Raw genomic sequence first — 27,648 nt, 5'->3', positions numbered from 1 at the left:
ACAGAGAATAAACACAGACAAAAACAGTGACTACGTTTTAGGTTGAAAACTGCAACAACTTCAAATAATACATCAGAGGCCATGATCTATTTTTGCTGCAATTACTAAGTCAGCAATAAACACACAGTAAAGAAAGCCTAAGATCACTGGAAACGAAAACATACCATTTTAAGTAACTCACGGGGCAAGAGGAAATCATAAGGGAGACTGTGAATTAGCGGGTGACAATGAAAATAACTGCAAATAGATGAGAAGTCATTTCCCTGCTCCACCCTAACTCACAGGCTGGGTGCAGGGGCGCTGTGGAGAGCTCCTATTAGGGCCAGGTTGGTACCGGTTTTTCCAGACCATGCCAGTTTTCAACCAAACTCTGGGATGTCCAGACCACCAAAAGTTAAGTTAAATCAAGTCCTGCCAGGCTTAATCTCAGTTGTGAGCATGCAGGTGGGGTTGTGCCTACCTGGGAGTTCTGCGTGGCTTTATGTTTGGAGCACACTGGGGCACTTGCATTACGTTCTTTGTCTGATGTTTATCTGTGGTCTAAAAATCACATTACTGCTCAAGATAAAAACCAAGTCCAGCAATTACTTTGGGCAAATGCCTCATAGTTTACCACTTCAGGCCTAGGGACCGGGGAAGGAATCCCAACTCTGAGCACCTTTAGCTGCTAGAATATTCCTGAGGATGAACCAGGGACCCATGGCTGGTGTGGTCTACAAACAAGCAACCAGAGAGACTCAATGCAAGACCAGAATTTTAAAAACTTTAACAATTTATTAGTCTTATTTTCCAGTAAAATAGTCACATAATGTCAAAAGAATGGAATGAAAGAGATGTAGCTGACTACCTTTAATTCCACATAAATATTTAAAATCTAAAAACCTCAGGGGATCATCAGGCTGAGTAGAAATTTGATTCTTCAAAGCAAGTATTGCTTTACTATTGTCATTAATCCAGTCAATAATATGACCAATAACCTGCAATGGTAAACAAAATGCTTGCTGAGCTGTTTTTTTAAAAGATGTTTCGGTGAGCCCTTGTCAGTCAATCCAAGAAGAATATGTTACTGAACTGCGTCGCACAAAGCTTCTTGACCTCTTCTGCAAAAAGAAGAGAAAACGGTGAGTAAGGTATAGAAATTCTCACTGGAAAGGTTATATAATATATATCAGTACCTTAAATTCCCTGGAGTAAAGTTGGTCATAAATAAACGTCTGCATTAATTTTGACCTTAAATCTCAGAAGCCTTGATAAATGTTAAGCTCAAACCCAAAGTGTCTAAGACACCCGCAGGTTGGGGGGTGAGGAGCACAACTTCTAAAATCTTGAGGAATCTGATTCAAAAACACAGGAACTCTAGCTGCAACCCTGAATTGTGGGTCAGGAGCTCCAACAGTGGCGTCATTATCTGGACTTTACTCAATTCCCGTTTTAAATGAGGCGTGTAGGGGCTTCCCTGGTGGTGCAGTGGTTAAGAATCTGCCTGCCAATGCAGGGGACATGGGTTCAAGCCCTGGTCCAGCAAGATCCCACATGCCGCGGAGCAATTAAGCCTGCGCGCCACAACTACTGAGCCTGCACTCTAGAGCCCGCGAGTCACAAATACTGAGCCCGCATGCCACAACTACTGAAGCCCACGCGCCTACAGCCTGTGCTCGGCAACAAGAGTAGCCACTCCAATGAGAAGCCCGCGCACAGCAACAAAGAGTAGCCCCCACTCGCCACAACTAGAGAAAACCCGCGTGCAGCAACGAAGACCCAACACAGCCAAAAATAAATAAATAAATAAATGAGGCATGTATTCACTGAGGTTGTTTCTAATGCACAGACTATTAATACAAGTATTGGTATCAAGAGAAAAGTGTAATACACCCCAGAAGATGTCTGCAGAAGAAACCTCACACCTGACTGTCCTTACAGTTGACACTTGGGGTGCACCGCCCCACTGTCCCACTCCCGAATAGACCAAATGATGATTTCTTTTAAGCAACAGGGGCATCTGCTTAAAATCTCAACAGTCATGATTTGTCCTATTTAGCATGCTCCTTAGTACACTGAAAAGATAGTTTTTAAATATCAGTAGCATTAAAATTCTGCTCAAATACCAAACCCTATTTACCATTTACTTCAATGAGGTTTGCATTTTTTTGATTCAAAATAACATACAGCTCCCGCTGGTCAGACTTTTTCCCAACAACCCAATAATCACTCATTGCTTTCACGATGATTTCTTCATCTTCATCCACTCTGTAAGAAAAGAGTTTCAAAACGCAATTGTTTATTGTATATACATAGCTGGATTGTGAAAAACATTCTAAAACAAGAAACAGGAAACTTGAGCCATTTGAAAAGTTCAGGGAGTCCCCTGTGAGTGACCAGCCCCTTCTGGGCTTAATGATGTTTGGAACTGGTGCCCAGGGAGGTGGTCAAGACCTCTGAAGGGGCCTGGGGTCACTCGGTTTTTGAAGATGATTCCTTTAATGTCTCTTATTAGAAAGTGGACGTCTAATTGGTGAGGTGGTTAGAATTACCTTGTAAAATCACTGTTGATGTCACCCAGAATCTTCATTAAATCTGGATGAACAGACGTAAGTGACACACTGGGTGTTTTCCTCATGTGAATTGTACTTTTCTCTGCTAAATTCATATGGTTGAAGTAGATAAACTTAAACTGGGGTTCTTTTTCAGACCTGTGAAAACATGTTATTGAGGTGGTAACATTCTGAAAGAACAATTACCCAAATATACAACTACACTGTAAAAACTCTCAATGTTTAATGGCTAAGGTGGTATTTTCAGTGGCTGGGCCTTCAAATCAAGAACCTTAGTTAAGACGTAAAATTCAGCAGTAACTTATTTGGTATCCGCGAGGTATTCAAAATGACTGAATTTCCCAGCGAGCTCAAGTATGTACTTTTAAAACCCCAAATATTTTAACCATTATGTGACAATTTTTTTTTTCAAGTACAGTGTTTTATAAATGGCAGTCACTCAGTTATTTGTTCACTTAAAAAACAAAAAACAAAGTAAATCAAGGCAGGTCATTTATCTTCCAGTGAAGGGATCAGCAAACTATGGCTCTAGGACCAAACCAGGCCCTGTTTTTCTAAAGAAAGTTTTCCTGGGACACCCATATGCCTATGTATTGTCTACAGCTGCTCTCATGCTTAAAGGATAGTTGAGTACTTGGAACATACACAGCCCACAAAGCCTAAAGTACTTACTATTTGGCCCTTTGCAGAAAAAGGTTGCTGACCCCCGTACATCTCATTTATCCTGCAGCTGCATGTATGTAAACGGCCACAGAACGGAAGCTTAGCTTTGTGAGTAACAAAGCTTCCATCATCCTACTCAGAGATCATTCTAAAACGTATGAACCTCCTCGGAAGTATTTAACTGGGATTTACCCTTTTATTATTCTGGATGACTGGGCAATGCTACTTCGCTGTCTCCCGGCTCAGAGTCTGAGACCCGTCGGGGAGCCACCCTGACGGCTGGGCCACGCGGCTCTCAGGGCCTCCCCTCCCTCACCTCTCGCTGTGCCTTAAATTCACAATCGGGGGTCTGGGTGAGAGCCTGGGCAGCCCCGCCACGGGGGCCAGAAGCCTTCTCTGCTTACCGCAGGCGGAGCAGCCAGGCACTGGGGGGCTGAGCGTGCCGGAAATCCGACCTCCGGGGAAGTGGGTTACTACTGAAATACTCTACCTCTAGGCAGAGGAAGAATGTGGACGATTTAGTTCCCAGGAAAATGAAAACAGAATTCTTATAAAACCAGAATTTGTTTTTAGTAGGCCCCTAAATCTAAGAAAAGCAAGTATAACTACAAGAAAAATTGTCTGGAAAGATGAAAATTTTAAAAGAAGTTTGGAAAGAGTTGTAAATTTAGTTGTTTGGACAGACTAACTTCTATGACCTTCGATCAGGCTTAAAGTTCTGGTTATTTGTCTAACACTCTGTGTGGCGTTCCTCTTTCTCTCATTTATAACATGTACAACACTCTTCTAAGAAGATTGGAATTCTTCCCTTTGTAACCCCACATGGACATTCACATGAGAGACGTTATTTAGGTAGTTAGGACAGGGGCAAATGTGGCCTCTTTCCACTCCACCCACCATGAAGGATGATGTAAAAACGAAAATAGAAAAAAAGTTACTTGCAATGTACTGTTAATAAAAGAAAACAAGATCTGCTCACATTAAAAATAGTGGGGATTCCCTGGTGGCGCAGTGGTTAAGAATCCGCCTGCCAGTGCAGGGGACACGGGTTCCAGCCCTGGTCCGGGAAGATCCCACATGCCGCGGAGCGACTAAGCCCGTGTGCCACAACTACTGAGCCTGTGCTCTAGAGCCCGTGAGCCACAACTACTAAGCTCGCATGCCTAGAGCCCATGCTCTGCAACAAGAGAAGCCACCGCAATGAGAAGCCCGTGCACCGCAACGAAGAGTAGCCCCCACTCGCCGCAGCTAGAGAAAGCCCACACGCAGCAGCAAAGACCCAATGCAGCCAAAAACATTAATTAATTTTAAAAATAAAAATAAAAAAAAGAAAAGATAACAAGATTGCTCGCATTAAAAATAGCAGGGCTTCCCTGGTGGCACAGTGGTTAAGAATCCGCCTGCCAACGCAGGGGACACGGGTTCGAGCCCTGGTCTGGGAAGATCCCACATGCCGCGGAGCAACTAAGCCCGTGAGCCACAACTACTGAGCCTGCACTCCAGAGCCTGTGAGCCACAACTACTGAGCCCACGAGCCACAAATACTGAAGCCCGTGCGCCTGGAGCCCGTGCTCCACAAGAGAAGCCACCGTGATGAGAAGCCTGCGCACCGCAACGAAGACCCCACGCAGCCAAAAATAAAATAAATAAATTTATATAAAAAAAAAGAGGTCACAGGGATATCTCCCATGAGTAAAGAGCATCAATTTCACTGAGATGCCAGAGACTTAAGTGTTTAAGGACCAGTTATGTGAAAACCTTTCCAAACTTCCAAAGCCTACCTGGAAAGGTTACCGTGAGCTGTGAACCAGGGGAGGAAATGACCGGCTGTTCAGTGCGCACCTAACTGCTCGCAGAGTTTCGCCTGTGGACTTGGGCAGCTGGCTGGGAGCAGGGACCAGCCGTGGTTTTCATTTGTTCTGGGCTGTGTTCCAGAGAGCTGAAGGTTGCCAGATAGATGATTTCTAGCTGAATACGGCTACTGGCCATTCCTCACTTATCAGACCAAACTTAAGGCAAAGAAGACTTCCTCCATCCCGCTCCGCCATTAGACACCACTGACCACAGCCGGGGCCAGGTCTTCCCATCTCGCTCTCCTCCTGCTCCTGCCCGTGGTCCAATCCCGGGTCTGCTCATAACCGACCTGTACTGTTAATGGTTACACCCCTCACTTGTGGTAGGAATCCCAGCGCACTCAGCCTCCCAGGCAACTGGGTTACTTTACACATTTATTCAAGAAGACTGATAAAAAAGGATTATAAAAAAAAATTGCTCACGGGACAGAGGTTCCGTTTCTAATAACTTTCTACATCCTCCTCCTCCTTCCTGCCTTTTCAGATTTAATATTAGAATTGGCTGGTGAATAGGGGTGTGTGAAAGAAACAAAAACTAAAGTCTCAGATTCAGAAAACTATCGATTTGGGGGAAATTTTTAAGTTACAGCCCCCCTGCAAGCCCTTAAAAATTCTAGGTGAATTAGAGATTTACCACAGAAAATAAAGCCAGGAATGTACCAGAGATAAAAATGGGACATTTTTACAATATTGGGGTGGAAAGCTCCAAGTGTGCCACTAAAGAGAAATCCAAAGGCAATGATTAATAAAACTGACTAAATATAAAGGAGAGAGGATGCAACATGACTAAAGGGTATTACATTAGGAGTAATACCTAATGTAAAAGAAAATACTTGATGTAAAAGTAATACCTGATGTAAAAGACAAAGCACTTCAACGGAAAGAGCCAGAGGACAGGGACAACTTGTGGAGGAGACAGAAATGCCCATGAACAGACGAGGAGATGCCCAATCTCAGTGTCCCTGTCAAAGTGCGAGAGCACGGAGAACGGGAGCTGGTGGCACCGGCGGGAGGGGATGATGGCTCTACCTTCGCGGGAGCCGAGCCACGCGGTAAATGTGCATTTCCTTTGCCCCAGAGCTCAATCCTAGGGATTTCTCTTGAGGAGATAATTAGGTGTTTAAGTACCAGACTGTTCAATACAGAACTGTTTGTAATACTAATAGCCATAACCAGCCCTAACCATTAAATGGGAGAACGATTAAGCAAATAGAACACACTTTTCCTATTAAATACTATGAAGCCATTAAAAAGAATGAGGTAGGTCTGTATTTATTGGTTTAAACTGATGCTCATACCATATATTTATTTACTTATTTATTTAAAGCTACAGATTTACAGCATGATATATTTTCAAAAGTCCATGTGTAAAAAATACCATGTGTGTATGTCACTGTGTTTATATGTGTGTACAAGTCCAGAAAGACAGAAGCCAAATAAGATTTCCAATATTTCTATTTGGAATTGTTTAAAAATTAAGGACATAAGTTACTCTCAAAAAAAGAAAAAAAATTAAAAATAATAGAATTTTAAGTGCTGGAGAAGAAAAATACTGAGGTGGCCCACAAAGGAATAGAAACCAATCACCAAACAAACCTACTTCACACCATTCTTTAAAGGGCTGACCCCAATTTCATAAGGAACGTTAAGAGCTGCAGTTTATAAATCTGGACTCAACACTGAACACTGGCGCACAGCCCCGTGGGCACTTTCTAGCGGGGGCTGCAGCTGAGACAGCAGAGGTCCCGGAGCTGGCCTCTGGGATCAGGATGGCTGGCTAACATAGCCCCCTCCGCCCCCCAACAATGCCCCTGACATGCTGCTGGCTGGGGTCTTTCCTCCCTCAGGGCTGCCTCTAATTTCTCTGGGATATGACTTATGGAGGTCCCAGGACTGGCATGTAAAATGGCTTGATTTGCGTCAGAAGGATTTCTGGAAGAAAACTACATTATCTTTTGTACTCAAAAGCTTTTATCTTTAGTTAGTTGATGGTTACGGTTTGGCAATCAAAGCTCCTTATATATAACATCTCAGATGCATCGAGAACCATCTTCAGGTCATGGTTTCAAAGATAAGAACAACTACATTCCTAGAATTCCTGTTACTGGGCACACCCCTAAATTGTGTGGCACTTATTTTACCATCACGTTTGACAGGTACCCTATCCTCCAGGGGCTAATGGTACTGTTCAGTGATTCTCCTAACAGTCAAGAAATTGTCCTTTAGACAGGAATTGACAGATCTGTGCCCAAACATACATGGCAAAATGCCTATGGAAGAATCTAAGTGGGGGTATATGCGTATCCACTGTACAATTTTTTCAACCTTCCTATGTTTGAACATTTTCATAATAAAATATCGGAGAGAAAACTGCTGTCTAATGATAGGATAATTAATATCCAAGGCCATCTCCTTTCTTCTGTACAATCCCAAAGAGGGTTAACCTGATTTGTAAAATAAAAGGTACTAGACAGCAAGTTTACCTCTGGATATTTGTCAATGAGTTACTTGATATTCACCATATCTGCCAAAAGCATGGGCAGAGCAGTTAAAATGTGCAGTCATCTCCCAAGGGTTTGGGGATGTAGGTAACTACACTTGATCATTCTCCACTCATAACTTGCATGATCCAACACAGATTTAAGTCACATGCTTCCTTCACAATCGAAAATCTGGCAGGTTCATGGTCAAAAAGTTAGATTAAACAGCACTGTCAAGATGTAAGTGGTCAGGCACTTTCATTCCTTGGCTGTATCTTTTCTAAAACTAAGTAAGCTGTCAGCAGTAAAAATCCACTTGCAGATACAAAACCTACCCGTGCTTTCACCTGGAGCCTGTGTGGGACCTCTCTGTGGGCTGGTGCTTATGTAAGACCACATACATACAACATATGATCACTACAAGCACAAGCTTATATATAAATTCACAGCATTTTAGTAACTTCTCAAACACACGGGAAGCCCATATAAAGAAGCCTTTTATTCCTTAAAGTACTTTCCATCTACGCACTTTACCTTTACAGTCATTCGACTTCGCACTGAGAAGAGAGTAGAAAGAGGTTCAGTGACTTTTCAGGGTGTTTTTAGAACCAAGGTGAGTTTAACCTCGAGTCTCCTGATACTCAGCCTAGAGCCTTTCAAGATGCCAGACTCAGCACCAACGCCTACTGGCTTACGTCACAGGCAACCTCACCAGGAATATTTCTGCACAAGAGGCAAAGTGCCTTCCGTCTATGCAAAGCAAAACCCTGCTGATTACCTCTGCCAGTGTGGATTTCACAGCCTGGGCGGGTCATGTGGATGTGAGGTGAACTCACAAGGCCAAGACCACAGGCAGAGCTGGCACACCTAACCCCACACGTTCACAGCACCATTGCGGAGGGCTGAGGGGACGCATTAAGAGAAGACCCGCCCCGACCGTCATTGTGGGGCAGAAAAACTCAGGAACAGCTCCCCAGGAAGCTTTGCAGACAGGACCAAACAGCACATTTGTTCTCTGGATTCAGAGTTTATACGAACCTTAACACCATCCATGTTCTAAGCAAAAACCACCCTTTTTCTTCCAAAGCCAGTTAAATGCTTGAAAGCAAACACAAAGCAAAGTACAAACCCAGATATTCTTTTGTTGATGTTAAACTGCTCACAAATGTCAGATGCCAGCACTGTGAGCTGGGGCCCGACAATGCTGTCCAGTCTTCGGCAAAAGTCCAACGTAGGCTGGATAGAGGCTAACAAGTAATTCAAGAAACACCAGTGAGTGTTAGGACACTGTGTTAAAAAGGTCAATTTTCATTTTACCATCTTAACAACAATATTCAAATGAAAACGGTACTGATCTGGGAAATAAAACAATTAAATGATCAGATCCCCCTCCCCTCCCAAATAGAAGAGAAACAGAGGAGCCAGAATTAGTTATATTTAAGATGAAAAAGAGGCAAAGACCTATCTCACTGTGAATGTTGACTGAAGCACTCCCTGCGGGGTAGTGAATTGACTGCCTACCCCCAGCAGACCTAGGAAGGTCAAATATTTATTTAACAAACACTACACAGCACTCACAGGCCAGGCACTGTTGGCGCTTTACAAATATTCCCTCATTTAATCCTAAAGCCCCCTTTGAGATGGGTACTCCCGTAATCGTTTCACGGGCAGGAAGGCACAGAAAGGTGCCCAGGTCCTACTGCTGAGAAGCAGGAAAGCTGGGACTTTAACGATATTAGAAATAGCTGGTTAAGACGGCAGAGGCCCCAGATGGAGGCTTAATACAGCCTCCCTGTCGCTACGACAACTTGTTTATCATTTAGGAACAGACCACAGCAAAGTGTGAAGAGAAAAGGCTCAGCTAATCAGGTGAAATCAGATACAGGTGTGTACCTACCGTCAATCATAAAGCACACAGCTGCACTCATGGCCTGTGGGAGGAGGGGAGAAAAGAAACCAAAGATCAGAAAATGGTACAAAAAAAGAAGACTTAAATAATCAAATGCAGTGGCCTTGTTTAAATCTTTATTTAAATATATCAACTTTATAAAGACTTTTTTAGTCAACTGGAGAAATCTGGATAGGGGCTGGATAATAGATGGTATTAAGGAAGTTATTAACGTTATTTTGGTCTGGTGTGATAATGGCAGGGTGGTGATATTAAAACAGAGGTCCTTATTAGTTAGAGACGCAAAATGAACTATTTATAAGGGAAATGAGATGATTTAAAATGCTCTAACAAAAATCCAGAACATGGGGCTTCCCTGGTGGTGCAGTGGTTAAGAATCCACCTGCCAATGCAGGGGACACGGGTTCCAGCCCTGGTCCGGGAAGATCCCACATGTCACGAAGCAACTAAGCCCGTGCACCACAACTACTGAGCTTGCGCTCTACAGCCCGCGAGCCACAACGACTGAGACCGTGTTCCACAACTACCGCCCTCGCACCTAGAGCCCGTGTTCCACAACAAGCGAAGCCACCGCAATGAGAAGCCCGCGCGTTGCAACGAAGAGTAGCCGCCGCTCACCGCAACTAGAGAAAGCCCGCACGCAGCAACGAAGACCCAACGCAGCCAAAAATAAATAAATAAAATAAATAAATTTATTAAAAAAACCCAAACACCAGAACATGTAGAGAAGAGAGATGAAACATTAGCATATTATTAATTAAGCTGTGTGATAGGTACCTGGGTATTCATTATTCTAATCTATTTTTGTGAATGTTTGATAATCTCCATTAACACAAGTTAAAAAAAACAGCAAATTAATGTCACCTCATCTCACTTTTTATTATAGCAAATACTGCAGTTATGACATGAGTGAGTAACAGGAACCTACAGCAAGCCAGATCATAAATAAATAGCCCCAAATATTTAAATTTATCAAAGCAATGTATAGTGTTAGAAACAAGGTCAAACAGAACATATAGGCTTATGATGAAAATGCAAAAGACTTCCTTCTCTGAGGCCTGTTCGCCCGGCAACCACTGTTAACGTTCTAGATAACATGGTCAACACCACCGTCGCCTTTGGCCGTCATGAGGGATGAGGCCCCTCTCCAGCCGCTCCCCCCACCCCCAGAGCTTACAGCCCCTCTAGTTCCTCCACTGGATGGTCACCTTACAGCCTCAAATGGCTCACTTCTCACGCCACCAGCCACAGGCACAAGCTCCTGAACTGCCACTTCTGAACGAGGATATTAACATTGCCCCTGTCCCTGCACCTCTCCCCACTTCTGCCTCTCAACCTCTATCAGCTGTTAACTTTATTTTTAAGTGGCCAAAGTTAATAACATTTATGCTATTTTGCAACCGAATCATAATTATTATTTGCCCATAAACAGGCTGCAAACTGGGAGACTTACAGGCCAGTTCCATCCAATGTAGGTGTTTCTTTGTGTTTGAAGTAATTTTGACTCAGATGCCAACTGGTTTTCTACCAAAATTCCGATTTCCAGCCTCTCCTAAAGCGTCAAGAGATCTGGAACTGCTGGCTCTTCACTCTGGTCACTACCTGGCAGACCTGCACAACGGCTGGTCTCCTTGGGACACGAACTCTGTGTGCCACAGGGTCCTGAAGCCTGATCCAGCTTGCTTCCCTTATGTCTGCGCCTCAGGCATTTGCACAACTGATCCCTTACAGGTTGATTTTTTTTTAAAAAAAGTGCCTTTTCAAGTCTCTATTTAAAAAGTTGAAGAATTTCAAATATATTAAAAATGTACACAGAATGGTACATGTGAACCCCACTGACCATCACTTTCTCAGTAACTGTCACCTCGTGGACAATCCTGCCCCATTCACCGCCCCGGTCCACATATTAATGCTCCCTCCCCAGTGAAACACCATCACTGGAGAAAAATATAAAAAACAATCACTTAAATTTCCAGAGGGAAATTGTCCTAACAGCAGACAGCAAATGGAGGAATGGTTATAAAAGACAATCTACTACATCTTAGTATTACAGTCTCTCAGCTTTATAGCTGTAAACACATGTATTAAAAAGAAGAAAGATCTCAAATCAATAATGTAAACTTCCATCTTAAGACCTTGGAAAAAAAGAGGAGCAAACTAAACCCAAAGCAAGCAGAAGGAAGGAAATAACAATGATTAGAGCAGAAATAAGTTGAAATAGAGAACAGAAAGACAGAAGAGGAAAAAACGAAATCAAAAGATGATTCTCTGAAAAGATCAACAAAACTGAAAAATCTTTAGCTAACCTGTCTAGACCAAGGAAAAAAGAGAAAAGACTCAAATTACTAAAATCAGGAATGAAAGGAGACATCATTACTGACTTTAAAGGAAAAGAAAGATTATAAGGCTACAATATTATGAAAAATTATACACCAACTTGAATAACTTAAAATGGACAAATCCCTAGAAAGATACAAACCACTGAAACTAACTAAAAGAGAAGTAGAAAATCAGAAAAGATCTATAATAAGCAAAGAGACTAATTAACAATTTAAACACTGTCCACAAAAAAAAGCCCAGATGTAGGTGGCTTCACTGTGACCAAACATTTGAGGAAGAATTCACACCAATCCTTCACAAAGTCTTCCAAAAAACAGGGTGTTAACCCTGATACCAAAACCAGACAAAGACTTCAAAAGGACCCCTGAACTAGCAGTTGGTGTGAGAAGTGAAGGTGATCTTGGGCACCCTTGAACTTTGCTACCATAAGCCACTGAATTGTGCACTTAAAATGGATGAATACACGCTGTGTGAACTGTATCTCAGTAAAGCTGTTTTAAAAAAAGACACAGGGACTTCCCTGGTGGCGCAGTGGTTAAGAATCCGCCTGCCAATGCAGGGGACACAGGTTAGAGCCCTGGTCCGGGAAGATCCCACGTGCCATGAAGCAACTAAGCCTGTGTGCCACAACTACTGAGCCTGCGCTCTAGAGCCCACGAGCCACAACTAGTGAAGCCCACGCGCCTAGAGCCCATGCTCCGCAACAAGAGAAGCCACCGCAGTGAGAAGCCTTTGCACTACAACGAAGAGCCCTGCTCGCCACAACTAGAGAAAGCCCACGTGCAGCAATGAAGACCCAATGCAGCCAAAAATAAATAAATAAATAAATTAATTAATTAAAAAAAAAAAAAGACACGAACTCTTAATGTAACTGAAATGCCATCATTACACCTAAAATTACATCTATGGTTGACTCTAAAAATGAAAATCCAATACACAACACAGCAAGCCAGGTTCGTGTTTCCTTCATTAAGGGATCAAAGTCATTACCCCTGAGTCATTCAAAGGAGAATGAGTTTAGCCTGACATAAAAATGGACATTTCCCCTCCAATTACTGCTCTAAATTATGCCTTATTTTAGTTTGGCTCATTTTCAGACCACACCTTTTTGTATACTTTCCCTACAATTCCCTCCTCCCTCCTCACTCCTTATCACATCACATACTGAATCAAATCTTTTTTTTTTAACTGTTTTTTTTTTTTTTTTTTTTTTATTTTCTGGCCGTGCCGTGCAGCATGTGGGATTCTAGCTCCCCAACCAGGGATCGAACCCGTGTCCCCTGTATTGGAAGCACGCATCTCAACCACTGGACTGCCAGAGAAGTCCCTGAGTCAAAGCTCTTAGTCATACTACCTTATGAATGAAGCCTCTTTTCATTATGGGGCCCCTGCCCCTAATACAGAGCCAGCCCCCCACCCCTCTGGTCCACTGTGGAAGCATCTCAGGTGAGAAGTCCCTCAGCAGACCTGAGGAGTGCTGTCATCTCAAGCCTTCCTTTCACTGTTCTCATGGGTAAGATCCACTGTTCTGGATTCCAAGGTGTTTTGTTTCTTGGTTTCCTGACTTATTCTACTGAGATACAACCTCATGCAACATCCTAAGAAAGGATGCACAGGGAGCCTTTTGAGACTTTTCATGTTTAATATCTCTCTCTTCTATCTCAGCCACCATTCTACACCAAAAATCATTTCCTCTCAGAACTCGAAAGTCTTTCTTCCATTGTCACCTGACATCTAGTGCTGGTAAGGAAACTGCTAATCTCAGCTTTATCTTTTATAGGTGACCTGGTTTTCCTTCTGGAAGCTTTGAGGATCTTCTCTACACTTCTGAAATTGCCCACTGTTGTGTGCAGGCATGGGTCATTTACACTTACTGTGCTAGACACTCAGTTGGGCCTTTCAACCTGGAAAACGTGTTCTTCTTCAGCTACACATTTCTTCATAAGACCACTTTACTAATTTCCTCTCCTCCACTTTGTTAATTAGATGTTGAAATTCCTCTCTCTCATCTTTCTGCTCATATTTTATCGTTGGTCATTTTATCTTACATTTGGGGACAGGCCAACATCTTTAACACTTCTAAGAAATTTCTGAAGTCAACAATTACATTTTCAGGGGGAGGGGAGATGAGGGGTTATTGCTTGGTGGGTTGGGAATTTCTCTTTGGGGTGAAGAAAGGTTTTGGAAACAGTGCTGATGGTTGCACAACATACTGAATGTACACTGAATTGTACACTTAAAAATGGTTAAAATGGCAAATTTTATGTTATACATATCTTACCATAATAAAAATTTTTTTAATTATATTTTCAATTAACCTAAGCTTAACATAACCCTGAATCTCTGTCGTCCTATTTCATTTTTATAGATACAACTTCTCTAGTCTTCGTGGATGTTAATTTTTAAAAGTTCTCTTCTGATCCCAGAATCATTCTTGCATCTCTCAGGACCCACAGTTTTGGTTTCCCAGTCACACTTCCGGATGAGGGAACCGAAAGGCTGACGGGGTGAAGAGGCCTGGCCTGGAGCTGAGGGCAGCAGGTGCCGACATCCACGTGAGCCGCCCCAGCTTTCCCCAGGTCATTACTTCCTTTCAGAAGCTCCTCAGTTTGCATCCAGGGGTAGATGCTCGGCTGTCTGTGTTGAGCATGGGGAACAGGTGGCTGGCTGGCTTACATCCAACACTTCACTCACTGCCCTTCTTGCCAAGCCCACTGTCCACTCCTGACTCCTCGGGTCACTGCCTGCCTCCAAGCCGGAGCTGCTCAGGCCCCTCGGGGCGGGCGGGCTCCCGCCTCAGCGCACCCTGTCCTCCACTCACATTCCAGGCTGCAGCTTCCTCACTCTCCTCTGCCAAACACATCTTTCCATCTTCCCGGAAGTTACAGGATCCCCCTCATCCTCTGATTTCATCTCCTTCCTGTGCACTTACCGCATCACCTCTAAGCCTTTATGAACTAAAACGTAACTGCACTCTCAGGCAGAAAAGAAGAAAAACAACACAGGCTCAGCCTTCTTTCTTGAACCAAAAACTGCTCTTAAAAAACCCAACCTGGGACTTCCCTGGTGGCACAGTGGTTAAGAATCCGCCTGCCAATGCAGGGGACACAGGTTCGAGCCCTGGTCCGGGAAGATACCACATGCCGTGGAGCAACTAGGTCCGTGTGCCACAACTACTGAGCCTGCGCTCCAAAGCCCGTGAGCCAAAACTACTGAGCCCGTGTGCCACAACTACTGAAGCCTGAGCCCATGCTCCACAACGAGAAGCCACCTCAATGAGAAGCCCGCGCACCGCAACGAAGAGTAGCCCCCGCGCGCTGCAACTAGAGAAAGCCCACGCGCAGCAACAAAGACCTAACACAGCCAAAAATAAGTAAATAAATAAATTAATAAAAAAAACCCCAACCTAACATAAATATACATCCTTACAAGATAATATCCTGACAGAAACTCAGACTATCCTTATGGAATTAGCAAGTCCACAGCTTTCAAATCAGAGCGAAGGCAGAATCCACTGGAGCGTGGGCAGGCATCAAACAACAGGCAACACGGGCCTTGACGGCCTCTGATCTGTCCGCGTGCAGGACTGGAAACATGTGAGTCACAGCCTCAGACAGTGACTCTTGCTAATTACAGAACTACTGTTTAATGGGGACTGAAAGTAACCCTCTTACTCCAGAAAGCACCCATTTTGAGTTTTACAATAATCAGAACTTGCGACACCTGTTCCAAGAAACACATAAGAGGTCTGCCCACCGACTAGTGCACCCGTGCAAGAAAGATTTACTTTAGTATCAATCTGTAACCCTGGAGAGAAAGACCACGGTTACCTTATAAACAATTAAATGCAGAGCTTCATAAGTGTCATCTGTATTTACAAAAATTTTGGGGAATCTGCATTTTGCTTCTGGATCATTAAGATTCAAGGGTCCAGTGAGAAATCTGAAAAGGAAGCACAGAGATGACTTGATTCAATTAGGCAGATTACAAACAGGAATATATAAACAGTGCATTCCTATAAGGGTGTTAGTTAATATTTGGCCTTTTTGGGAAGCTACACATTACTTAGAAAACACCAGATCAGAATATAAAAAAGTAATCGTTTTAATTCATTGGAAACAAAAGAATTTCCTTTGTTGATTATTGTCAATAAAGTAGCACAAAGGTAATTCAGCGTTCATGATTTTATCTTTACCAGAAAAGATAATAAAATCCAATACTGTCTATCAAAGGACAGAAGTCCTACCTTCCATAGTGTTGAAGATTTCCGGGCATTTCTGCCCTTATTGGAGAATCCCTTCCCGCCAACTGTAAACAAATTTAATGTTGACAAGTGACTTATTAGATTTCCTATATTCAAAGCTTTGAAAAACAGCATTTATATTTACTAGTTGGCTCCATGCCATTTTTCTATATCAATTTTCCATATTCCTCCCCACCAAAAAAAAGGGAGGGGGGATTACAGAGGTACAGAAAGAACTCACTGGTTTTAAACAGAACTATCATAACTTCACTGTGCCCTAAATTCCACATACTGATTTAGTTCCTTTTACAGCAATAATTGAAATCTCCCATGTGTTTAATACGTGCTAGGCGATGACATAAATCGCGTAATTTCATCTCATATCGCCCTTATGGGGAATGCCATCTTCCTATTTTCTAGAAATGGAAACAAGTTTGAAGAAGTTCACCAACACACCCGGCCCCTGAGTGGAGGGGCCAGGCATCAAACCCAAGCCTGTGTGACCTGAAAGTCCCTGCCTTCAGCCATGACATGGTGCCTCCTCATAGATCTATATTTGTAACCCAATCCTGGTTTCTTCTGCTGAAGATACACTACATCAATATGCATAGGAAATGAAAAAAAATCCCGAATCTAATAGTCACATTAGCTAACACTTATTATTCTTCTAAAACTTTTTGATGTTCTTCTAGTCTATATAAAATTCTAGCATGTAACTGAAAATGAAAGACTGAAAAACAGTGAATCCAACAGTGAAAATGCACAGCTAAGTCTCACACGTGCAGCCTGTACCGAGAGAAGTCCTCACACATCCGTGTTCTCACTGCCACTTCGTACATTCCCATTTTATAAGCCCGGCTCTTTAGACATATAATAACGCACCAATGGAGTGTTCTGCTGTTGCAACAGCACCGTCCACCACGGGAAAGTCTCCTGAAGGATCCTTCTGAGGGTGTGGTTGGAAGCAGGTGCTTTAGCATTAGGCAGACCCCAAGATCAAGTCCTGGCTCCGTCACTTACTAGCTGGGTGACACGGGGTTAAATCATGTAAGCCCCCCAAGCCTGGGTCTCCTATCTGTAAGATGGAGATAAGGTACCCGGCTTTCAGGACGGCTGTCAGGATGTCATGAGATAATGCAAGTTTGCTGGGCACTTACACCATGTCTGGCGTGTGGTATACACTCCAGAAACGTTAGCCACTGTATTCAAACTACCCAGAAAGGAGCAAAGTGCAGGACCAGGTCCTTCTCAAAACCTTGAGATTTCTTATCAAAGAGACTTTTTTCCTGTTGTTTCAAGTCATGGCCTTAAAAAACAGAGCGAGGGAGAGGCTGTGTGTGTGTGCGCTCCTGGGTCAAAATGATAATGTTATGGGTTACGAACACTTTTCACTTCCAAGCTAACTAAAGCTAAAAAAAGATACTTTGCGGAAAACACTGCAGTATTATTTACAGTTCTCTGCAGAAAACTGAGAAATTAAGTGCCAGAATGGAAAAGTCAGGCAGGAAGTATATAATCAACTCAAAATCAGATCTCATGTTTGCACATGAAAAGACCACAGAATTAACCACTGTTTTGTCCAAGATCCCTGGCATTTTCAGAGTTCCCAGAACCCGACCTAAAAATACAGTTTTTCCTCTACTCAATGAATTGCTCCCCTTAAAAACATAGCTTTGCAATTGCATTTGAACGTAACAAAATGAAGAAAAGCTGACATACGTGGTTTTCTGTGCTAAGTGACACACGCTAAATATATACAGTTGGCCTTCGGTATCTGAGGTTTCCACATCTGCAGATTCCACATTTGTGGATTCAACCAACCGCAGGTTGAAAATATTTGGGGCAAAAATTTCTTTTGAAAGTTCCAAAAAGCAAAACTTGAATTTTCTGCACACTGGCAACTACTTACACAGCATTTGCATTGTATTAGGGTTTTTTTTTTCAATTTTATTAGGTATTATGATAACCTAGAGACAGTTCAAAGTATAAGGGAGGATGTGTGTAGGTTACATGCAAATACTATGCCATTTTGTATAAGGGACTTGAGCATATGTGTGTGGATTTGGGTATCTGGGGGGTCCTGGGAGCAATCCCCCATGGATACCAACGGACAGCTGCATGACTAAACATCACACTAATAATGTAAAATGTATGGATTAAATTAATTGAATGCAACACTCTTGAAAAAAAAATGTAAAATATAGATCAGAACTGCCCCACCCACCAAGTTACTCCACCCCCAAATCTGTGTATATGTGTGTGTGTGTGTGTGTGTGTATATATGTCTGTCTATATATCTATTTATCCATCTATCTATTTATCTAGAGATTAGTACCCCATCATACCTCAGGTTCGATATGCCTTGGAAATAGAGATGTGGTGAGGTATTTGTATAAAATTCTCATGTCATCTTGTTCTAATCCACTCCTGAAACATCAGAAAAGCACTGTGTTAAAAGTCTGGAATTGGTCTTCTGTCTTTCCATTGCTCTGTGATAAAAGTTCATCTCTCTCTCTCTTTTTTTTTTTTTTACATGATATCAAGAAGCCCTTTCCTTGATGGAAAGTTCAAGAATGGAATGAATTAAACTTGAGTCCAGCACTAGAACTCTAGCCTGACCTGCTAAAGGCTACTACTACATAGTCCTGCATTTTATATGCCATTTGAAGTAAAAAGTCACAGCAGATTTGATTTGCCTTCCACGTGGGATTAGCCAGGGAGCGTTAGCAGCCGCGACACTCCCTTCGGGTAGCAGGTTTCTGCCCACGCTCTGGGTTACACGGGAAGGCCACTTTCTTTCACCCCGCATCCTGAACACACTGCTATGCTGGCTGTAGACGGGGAACTCAAAACGCTATGTCTCAGAAATGTATTTGGATTTTAATTCTCTCCATTCAGTGTAGGCAAAAAGTGGGAAGAGAAAGAAACAAACTTTTGGGCAAACCATCCAATCTGAAAAGAGGCAAGAATAAGTGGCACCTGGGAAAGTGCTGAGAAACTAGCAGGTGTTGTTGGACTCTACCTGAAACCGGTTTTTCAGATAAGGATATAAACAGACAATGAGTCTGTATCTGGGTTTTTTTTTCTATTCAAGATAATTGAAAAAATCCTTGAGGAAGTCTAACTTGATATAAACCAAGCCTCTGCACCACATTCCAGGGGCTCTGTCTTCTTTCCCAGTGGAATCGCAGGTCACGTTAGAAGTCCGGCCTGGCTCGGCACAGGAATGCTGCCTGCTTCCCTGGACTCCTCCCGTTTGTCTTATCTCCTCCTCCTCCTACACCACCTCTCCTCTCCCATTTTCAGAATGTCTGTCCACAGCTAAAACTCTAAAGGGGCCAAACACCCTGAAGCAGGTTTGAAGCTTCCTGCCAAGTAGAACGAAGTCCCGGGTCCAAAGGTGAGGCCAAAACAGAAACAGCTGAGAACTGTCAGCGCTTGGCCTGTGACAACACCAATTCTGCAAGTAACCTGCAGCCGACCGGGCAGATGGACCTTTCAAATCAAACACACAGAAGGTACCCCACTCTTTTCTTTTGCGGAAATAACTGAGGGCAGGGGAAAGAAAGAGAAAGACACAAAACAGGTTCTGGATGTTACTTTCCTTTCAAGACATAAATCCTGGTGGAGAGAGCTTGCTAATGGTAAGCAGCAGACAGTATGTAAAGAATCACGCTCTGCGCAATTTCTTCCAGAGCTGCGCTTCCGGAAACGGTAGCTACTGGGTACATCTGGCTACTGAACACCTGAAATGTGGCTGGTGGAAATGAGTGTAAAATACACACTGGACTTTTAGGATTGAACACAAAAAGAATAGCTCATTAATAATTTTTTATAGTGTTTACATGTTGAAAAAATCTGAGATACATTGGGCTAAAAAATATACTGTTAAAATTGATTTCTCCAGTTTCTTTTTACTTTACTGTGGCTACTAGAAAACTTAAAATGATATTAGTGGCCTGCATTATATGCTTATTGGACAGCACTACTCCAGACCAGAGGACACTGAACAGAAAACACCCTATAAAAGGAAATGGAAGACACTTCTTAACTACTTACTATGTGCGCTGTGCTTAGGGCTTTGCATTTATTATTGCACTTAAGATTTAACGTTAGGCATTAAGTAATTTGATGCTGGTTTTCTGGGTAGAAAATTTTAAAAGAAAGTAAGTCGCAGCCAGCTGTTCAGAGCATGAAGCAGCAAGTAGGTTGTTCCCATTCTGCCTATGGGGAGGCCTGCCCGGGGTTGTGGAATGTCCACTAGCTCCGACTGTAGCAGCCCTCTTCCCAGTATCTGCCACCCGCATCCCTATTCCTGCTCCCCAACAAAAGTCAATGAAGTAATACTGTGTTATAATTATGCCGGATGTTACCATTGGAGAAAAGTTGTTACAACTGCATGTCAATCTTCAATAATCTCAAAATAAAAAGTAAAAACAAACAAAAAAAACCCAAAAAAAACAAGAGTTCCTTTCTTAGCACAAGTAAACAAATAAAAGCAAACAAAACCCTGTACTGACAGGTCCACATGATTCAGGACTCTGTCACTGGCTCACGTCAAACAGGAAACAGCCTACTGGTGCTCAGAAGTACAGATGTTCTCAAAGTTTCTCAAATAGTCATTTGATATGAATGATTTAAAAAAAAAAAAGAAAAATTATTCTCCTGCTCAACTGATTCATTTGTGTGCATGAGATGTTACTACTTTCTCAAGACTGATTTTTCTTTCTGTTTTATATATCACTCTGCGCCTTGTTTTTACTTCAATGCTAAATGGACTTCACCTGTTTTGCTCTAAGACCTCCACACCTGCTCTGAGTGAAGCCTCAACTCCAGCGCTGTGAGCTGCGCACAGCCGTGGTCCGGGATCTGTGCACTTCTCCAGAGCCCGCCAACTCTGTTTCTGGTGGTGATGCCAAGTTATTCGAGAATCTCTTTCAGCGGGAGCGTTACCGAGAATGAAGTGGCCATCATTCGACAGAATCCTTCACGGTAGGATCAGTTTAGTCTATAATACAGACTATGTCACTGTCAAGTGTTGAATGTAAAATAATCTAGCCAAGATCAAAGAGTCTGGTCAACTCTGATTAACTTAAGAAATAGCTAAGGCATTTATTCATAAAAGCATTCACCCCTGAAAAAGGAAAGCAATTCACTAAAAAGAAAGTCCTCTCAAAAAACAGGCCAAAAACTCTGGGCGAGACAGTCAACTGACACCCTCCTCCCCACAGAGGAGGGGCCACTGCTAAATCCTTTCACAGCCGCTGCTAAAACCAAATCCACGACTTGGACGCAACACGGTCCAAACGGAACTCTAAGGTATCTCCTACCATCTGCTTTGAGCTCACCGTCAACGCTCTCGGAGCACAAACAACGTGCCAGAAGATACAAACACAAAAACCGAGTGCACTTGGGCAGCTGCCGGAGGGCTTTCAGCTGGCGGCTCCCCGCGGACCTCAGCGGCTCACCACAGGCAGACCGGGCTCAGCTGCGCACAGACAGGCTGGCTCCCCGTCAGGTCTTCAGGGACCTCTCCCCGCGGTCTCAGGCACGTTCACACAGCTCCTCCAGAGTCCGTGTTCGGGAGTTGAAAGCTTTTAGTAACAGTTTATGTTTGCTTCTTGAGTATCAGTGCTTTCATCAAAGAAATTATGTATTTGTCCCTGCTACAGGACGCAAACACAGTTTGATGACAGTGGGTTACTTCTTGGTTTTATAGCACTTATAACTTGTTGGATATTTTTAAAAAACTAGCTTCCTTAAAAGAAAGTATGAAAATTATGCGGCCTCCCTGGTGGCACAGTGGTTAAGAATCCGCCTGCCAATGCAGGGGACACGGGTTCCAGCCCTGGTCCGGGAAGATCTCACATGCCACGGAGCAATTAAGCCCGTGCGCCACAACTACTGAGGCTGTGCTCTACAACTACTGAGCCTGTGCTTTAGAGCCAACGAGCCACAACTACTGAGCCTGTGTGCTGCAACTACTGAAGCCTGCACACCTAAAGCCCGTGCTTCGCAACAAGAGACGCCACTGCAACGAGGAGCCCGCACTCACTCCAACTAGAGAAAGCCTGCGTGCAGCAATGAAGACCCAACACAGCCAAAAATAAAAATAAATAAAATAAATTTATTTTAAAAAAAAAGTATGAAAATTATGCTTTCCACATTTACCATACTGTTTCTTTGAAGATGTTTTTGGAAAAATACCAAAATAAAAATAGGATTCTTGGGACTTCCCTGGTGGCGCAGTGGTTAAGAATCTGCCTGCCAATGCAGGGGACACAGGTTCGAGCCCTGGTCCGGGAAGATGCCACATGCCGCGGAGCAACTAAGCCCGGGTGCCACAACTACTGAGCCTGCGCTCTAGAGCCCGCGAGCCACAACTACTGAGCCCGTGTGCCTAGAGCCCATTATCCACAACAAGAGAAGCCACCGCAATGAGAAGCCTGTGCACTGAAATGAGTAGCCCCCACTCCGCAATGAGTAGCCCCGCTCGCCGGAACTAGAGAAAGCCTGCGCGCAGCAACAAAGACCCAATGCAGCCAAATATAAATAAATTAATCAATTAAAAAAAAATAGGATTCTTCAATCTAACATTTTCTCTATCTTCCGTGGAACCAGTTTTAAACTCCCCTGCTTGGTAATTTTAAACAAAATTACCCTAATTTTGGTTTAAACAATCACTGCCTTATTTTAACAATATCTAAAAAGACGCATCCTACCCCTCCACCCCCCACCAGCTATTACTTCCAGTTTGACAACATGATATCAACGCAGTCATTGCTATTTTTTATGATCCTAAAAGACTTTCTTCTTCTACACACCAAGCTGTAGGGTATACCTACCAGATGAGTTGATCGTTATAGAGAAAGGCAGTGTACTTGACTATACTCAGGCTTTCTTCCATTCTATTAATAAAGGACTGGATTTTCAAGTAAGTCATTTTATCCAATGGGAAGAAGCTGATCCCGCCAAAAATGTCAAGTAGATCACATGACTGCAAATGCAACGTTTGCAAATACTGTAGGAAAAAAATAAGGCATAAAAGTTACTAATACTATACTGAAGATAGTACTCTGACAACTGAAAATAATTAGTCTTAATTTATGGTACAATTACATGCTAGCAAACAGCACACTGCCAAGACCAACATGGAGGTGAGCCACAGGGAACTGGATTTGAAATCAGTACCAATTTCAAAAAATTAAGTTCAAACATAAGTAGTGCTCATTCAGCATTGTGTTATCTCTCTTTGAAGTGTTTAAGTCTTCATATCAGTGCTCCTCAGATTAGACTGACCTCCACACGATACCATCTTATACTAAAATCATGCTGGAAGGGCATACAGTCAGTGTTGATGGACAGAAAAGAAATGAAGACAAGAAGAGGAAGAGGGGACAGTCAGAGTGAATAATTATGGTCATTAAAGTGAAGAAACAAGAAAGAAAAGTACTTCATAAAAACAAAACAATTCAAAAATAGACATCAAAGGTAGTGGAGGGAGAAAGATAAATTGAGAGTCATTTCTCTAAGATAAACTGGATTTGACCAGGGGAAGGTCAAATATGCAAAATTTACACTGAAGGAGAATGGCAACTGTGTAGACACATTCACATCAGTTGGGAAAGAAAAATCACACTAATCACCACTAAGGGAAGAAAGTCTGTGTCACAGCCACAGACTTCACCTTGAGTCAATACAGATTACGCCTGTTTAGTGAACATAATCGATCTGTAAGGATGTGAGATTTTGCTAATTAACCGATCCACCACACAGGAAGTTTGCTTTTGAGTAAAGCGCACAGGGACAGACACAGGTGGGGCAAGATGAAGCCGAAAGACATCTCCAAGATGCTCTAAGGAGCCGTGTACAAATGTCAAGAAGCTCTGATCCAAGAGTGCAAATGTAATGAGTCTCCTCACTGGTCTGATCCTGTCACACTATGCCTGAGGCTCTTTGCCATTTCCAACTTCTAGGGTTTTTTTGTATGTGAGAAACAAACCTGTCTGTGTCTCTCTCTAACAGTCTGTTTGGACAACTACCAAGATTACAAATAAAATTCAAAATACTTACCCGATGGAAGAATTTCTCTAATCTTTCTTTTAGGAGCTTGACACCTCCATCTTCCATGGCTCTCAGAAATGTACCATTAAAAAGCTAATGGTGTAAAAGATTAAAAAAAAGAAGTCAATTTCTTATGTCCTTCAATTTCCCAATATAACAAGTTCTTCTTTTCCTTTTACATTAATTCTGCTAATTTCATCCCCCAGTTCCTTCTGAATATAGAAAATACTTACACGAGAAAGCCTGAGTTATAAGTCACAAAATACCGAAACACTGTTAAGTGATACTGTAAATTTTATAAAATCACCTGTTTTAGGCATTTTTTTTTTTAAACCTGAACTCACACCTAAGTTTCAGTTTATATAAATAATATCGCCAGACTTCTTCAATCATGCAAATACCTGCACTATGTACTTTCCGCAAGAACACAGACTCTATTGTTCACTAATGCAGATATACTCCTAGCACAAGTCTGCGAAGAGAGAAGGGCTCAGTACTGAGTAAGTGCACGCATAAACCTCAATACTGTTTCAAAGGCCCCATTATTTCCTCCCCCTAAAATGGACACATAGTCACCTTGCAGTCATGTAAAGAGTTAAGAATTATTTTAAGCATCCCATGTAAACTGGGGTAACTGGCTAGACTCTCAATTCAGAAAGCATGTCACGCTTACCTTGTACATGCTGTAGCACTGTTGGAGCACCGAACTATAAACCTTGTCCTACAAACAACACAAAGACATGGCACAGATCTTAATTTAAGGGAAAGCAAAAAGTCTTTGCATAGCAAAGGTACAGTGACTCTTGGCAGAGCAATACAACGCTCATAAACTTGGTCCTATAGTAGTTGTGTGCTGAAAATAAGAGGTATTTAAATTCAATTATGAACCAGTAAGCCTAATTTTTAGTAGGGCTTTAAACACAGATGATCAGTAGAAGGCATTCGTAAGAGACGGTACATATACATTTTTATAAGATTGTGCTAATGGAAACGATAAGCATAAAATTTTGCTGTGTGTACCCTGAGAAACTTCTGCAGAAGTGACATAGCTTAAATCTGAAAAAATAAGTCACTCAACATACTAACAAATTTTTTTCTAAAAATATGAAATAAAAAATGACACATTACCAGCAACTCCTCCTCTTGGTATTCGACAACTGGTTTTCCGTCCTTACTTTGCTTTTCAATTATGGGATTCCTAACAACCTACAAAGTTTGATCAACTGAAATTACACAATGTATCAACTATATGTGTTTTAAATTTTCCCCTAAATTAAAAAACTTGGACATGTCCCAACCCAAAACTTCTTAAAAGAGTCCCAATAACAAATACACCAAACAGGAGTCTGATTTTTAAACTGCCACCAACTTTATGGTAACTCTCTTCAGATGCAATGACTGGAGGACTTTCCTGAATTCCTAACAGTAAAGATCACCCATCACTTTATGATACAAATTCAAAAAGGTGTACTGTGTATGTAAATACCATGACCATCCAGAAATTTTCTTCTGGTTCGTTGAAGAACTGTCTGTTCTTCTGTGTATGTAAAGATTTTGCAGGTTTTGATGGACTAAAGGTCCTAAAAAGGTTAAAAGAATGTTAGGGACAATTCTCCAGCATAAGTTTTAAGAATTCACTGAACTCTGCAAAAGCACATTGAAAGGTATTACCTTGTAAACTGTACAATAGCTTCACATAATCCGACATTTCTAATTTTTTCATTCTTTTCTACTTCATTTGGATAGTAAAACAAAATTTTATTTTCCTCCTAAAGTATGAAGAAACAGAATCACAACATTGACATAAGCATTTTTTCCGTCTTAGCTGTTGAAAGTGCTACATTTACTGTCAACCTCTCACACCATACACCTTAGCTGGCAAAACAAAAGACCCTTTTTTAGAAAAACAAAAATTATCTTCTCCTCACGGTGTAAACAACGCCCACCTGCCTGAAAGGCAATTGTGATATTCAGTAAGTCACATGCCATCTGAAATAGCATTAGACAACTATTCTGAAAACTCAGTCTTTGGATTTCTTTCCTCATGCTAATTTGTAATACACCAACGCTTGTTAAGAAACAAGCGTGTGTGCAGGTGCACAGACTTACACCTCCCCACAAATTAAACCCAGCAGGTTCACAGGCATTTGGACTGACAGCCTTTAAAAGGACCGTGATTTCCTGCCAACACAACCTACCGCCGGACATCCGTTGAGAAAGTCACCGTCCCCACCTTAAAAAATAACCATTAAAAAAACCCACCCGCCCCCATCCGATTTAATTTATTAATTTGGAAAAAAAACCTTTCCGAAGATCCTCCAAGCTTACATTTAAAGGACTACAGTCTCCCACTCTTGTTCCACGCTTCTAGGCGGGGACTTCTAGCAACAAAGACGTAAACTCAACTTTAATCACCCAGGACTGATGTAGAGAAGAGAGACTCCACCTGTGTGGAGTGATTAGCCTGACGAACCTTCACTCAATACACAGGCTTTGATCCAGGACCTAGAACAGACCCTGCCCGCGTTGTGTGGCCCCCGCCGTAGCCCCTGGCCCGGGCACACACCTGGCACAAAGCAGCCCGGTAAATGCCGCTCGACGAGGGCGGGGTGACAGGTGCTGCCCGGCTCCGGGAGGGCCGGGGCCGCCTCCCGGGCGCACCCCGCGGCTGCTCGGGCCCGACGCCGTACGACCGCCCCACGCCCTCCTCGGCCGCTTACGGACGCCAGCGCGCGGCCCCGCTCCGCTTACCTCTCCCTCGCGCGGCCCGAAGCGCGGGTTGTAGATGAAGAAGCTCAGTAGCGCCGGCGGGAACTGCTTCTCCTGGGCCGCCCCAGCTCCTGCCCCGGCCGCCGCTGCCGCCATCCCGGCCCGGCCCCCCAGCCTCGGGAGCCTCCCTCTGCCCGCCCAAAGACAGCTGCCGCGAGGAGACCGCACTTCCGCCTCGCTCGCCGTCGCCCCGGAAGTGGCCGCTGCCGGCCCGGAAGAAGAATTCGCAGCCCACCTTCAACTTCTGGCGCGCCTCCGTGGGTTCGTTCCCGTTTGTGTCCTGGGTAGGTGTTTCTTATAACTGTAAGAGTTAAGTTGAGGGTGAAATCGGTTTTTGTAGTTTGTTCGCAGATTTCTGGCCTGGCTGAAGGCGAGGGTTGCGTGTTTAAAGAAAAATGAAACGGACATAGTTTTCTGTAGAAGGGAGTGTGAAGGTTCAAAGGAAGCCCCTGCGTTACGGGCGGTCGTGCATTCAGCCAGGCAACTTGCCCATTTTTATCATCTACAGGGTCCCTCCGGGCATTTGTGGGCTTTTTTTTCCCCCTCTTTGAGAGACCTCAGGTGACCGCTGGATCAAACCAAACCGTACGGACTGCGCCGTACGCGGATTCCTCTGGCTTCAGGGAGAAAGTTTGCTGCACATGGCGAGGCGCGGTGTGTGGCCTAAGCGGGACAGAGCGTGGCATCTCCCCATAGTGCCCAGTCCCAGACCTTGGAGCACAGGGCATCGCCCTTTTCAGCTTTTGGGGCCTGTGAATTGTGGCAGTTGGAACGG

At 43.1% G+C, this 27,648-nt stretch overlaps 1 protein-coding gene across 3 annotated transcripts; it reads right to left on the bottom strand.

The window, feature by feature from the left end:
- Positions 1-754: 754 nt before the first annotated feature.
- Positions 755-27,080, bottom strand: CCZ1 (CCZ1 homolog, vacuolar protein trafficking and biogenesis associated). Of its 3 annotated transcripts, XM_036826663.1 has the most exons (15): positions 26,856-27,079; positions 25,776-25,873; positions 25,591-25,684; positions 25,233-25,310; positions 24,778-24,825; positions 24,114-24,197; positions 22,886-23,061; positions 18,386-18,467; positions 16,044-16,105; positions 15,628-15,739; positions 9,446-9,479; positions 8,678-8,795; positions 2,532-2,690; positions 2,120-2,247; positions 755-1,100 (listed from the first exon to the last, which is right to left on the bottom strand). In XM_036826663.1, exons 1-15 carry the CDS (start codon positions 26,967-26,969, stop codon positions 1,045-1,047), a joined length of 1,443 nt encoding a protein of 480 aa, XP_036682558.1. In that variant the 5' UTR covers positions 26,970-27,079; the 3' UTR covers positions 755-1,044. The 3 variants fall into 3 exon arrangements, with proteins under 3 accessions (XP_036682558.1, XP_036682559.1, XP_036682560.1); XM_036826664.1 differs by lacking the exon at positions 25,233-25,310 and having other exon boundaries at positions 26,856-27,080; XM_036826665.1 differs by lacking the exons at positions 25,233-25,310; positions 25,591-25,684; positions 25,776-25,873 and having other exon boundaries at positions 26,856-27,077.
- Positions 27,081-27,648: the final 568 nt, after the last annotated feature.

Source organism: Balaenoptera musculus, chromosome 15 (assembly GCF_009873245.2).
Source record: "Balaenoptera musculus isolate JJ_BM4_2016_0621 chromosome 15, mBalMus1.pri.v3, whole genome shotgun sequence".
Classification (NCBI taxonomy): Eukaryota; Metazoa; Chordata; class Mammalia; order Artiodactyla; family Balaenopteridae; genus Balaenoptera; species Balaenoptera musculus.
Note: the sequence above shows the minus strand (reverse complement) of the source record. Positions and strands in the feature narration are given on the sequence as shown.

Bases quoted from the DNA above. Each gene is read 5' to 3' on its own strand.
- CCZ1 (XM_036826663.1), bottom strand. From the start codon at position 26,969: ATGGCGGCAGCGGCGGCCGGGGCAGGAGCTGGGGCGGCCCAGGAGAAG. The intron at 25,685-25,775 runs GTAATACCTTTC...TAACCTTTTTAG, and splicing joins GCTATTGTACAGTTTACAAG to GACCTTTAGTCCATCAAAAC. The intron at 16,106-18,385 runs GTATGATGGGGT...ATTTGTTTACAG, and splicing joins CAAGGCATATCGAACCTGAG to TTGGCGGGAAGGGATTCTCC.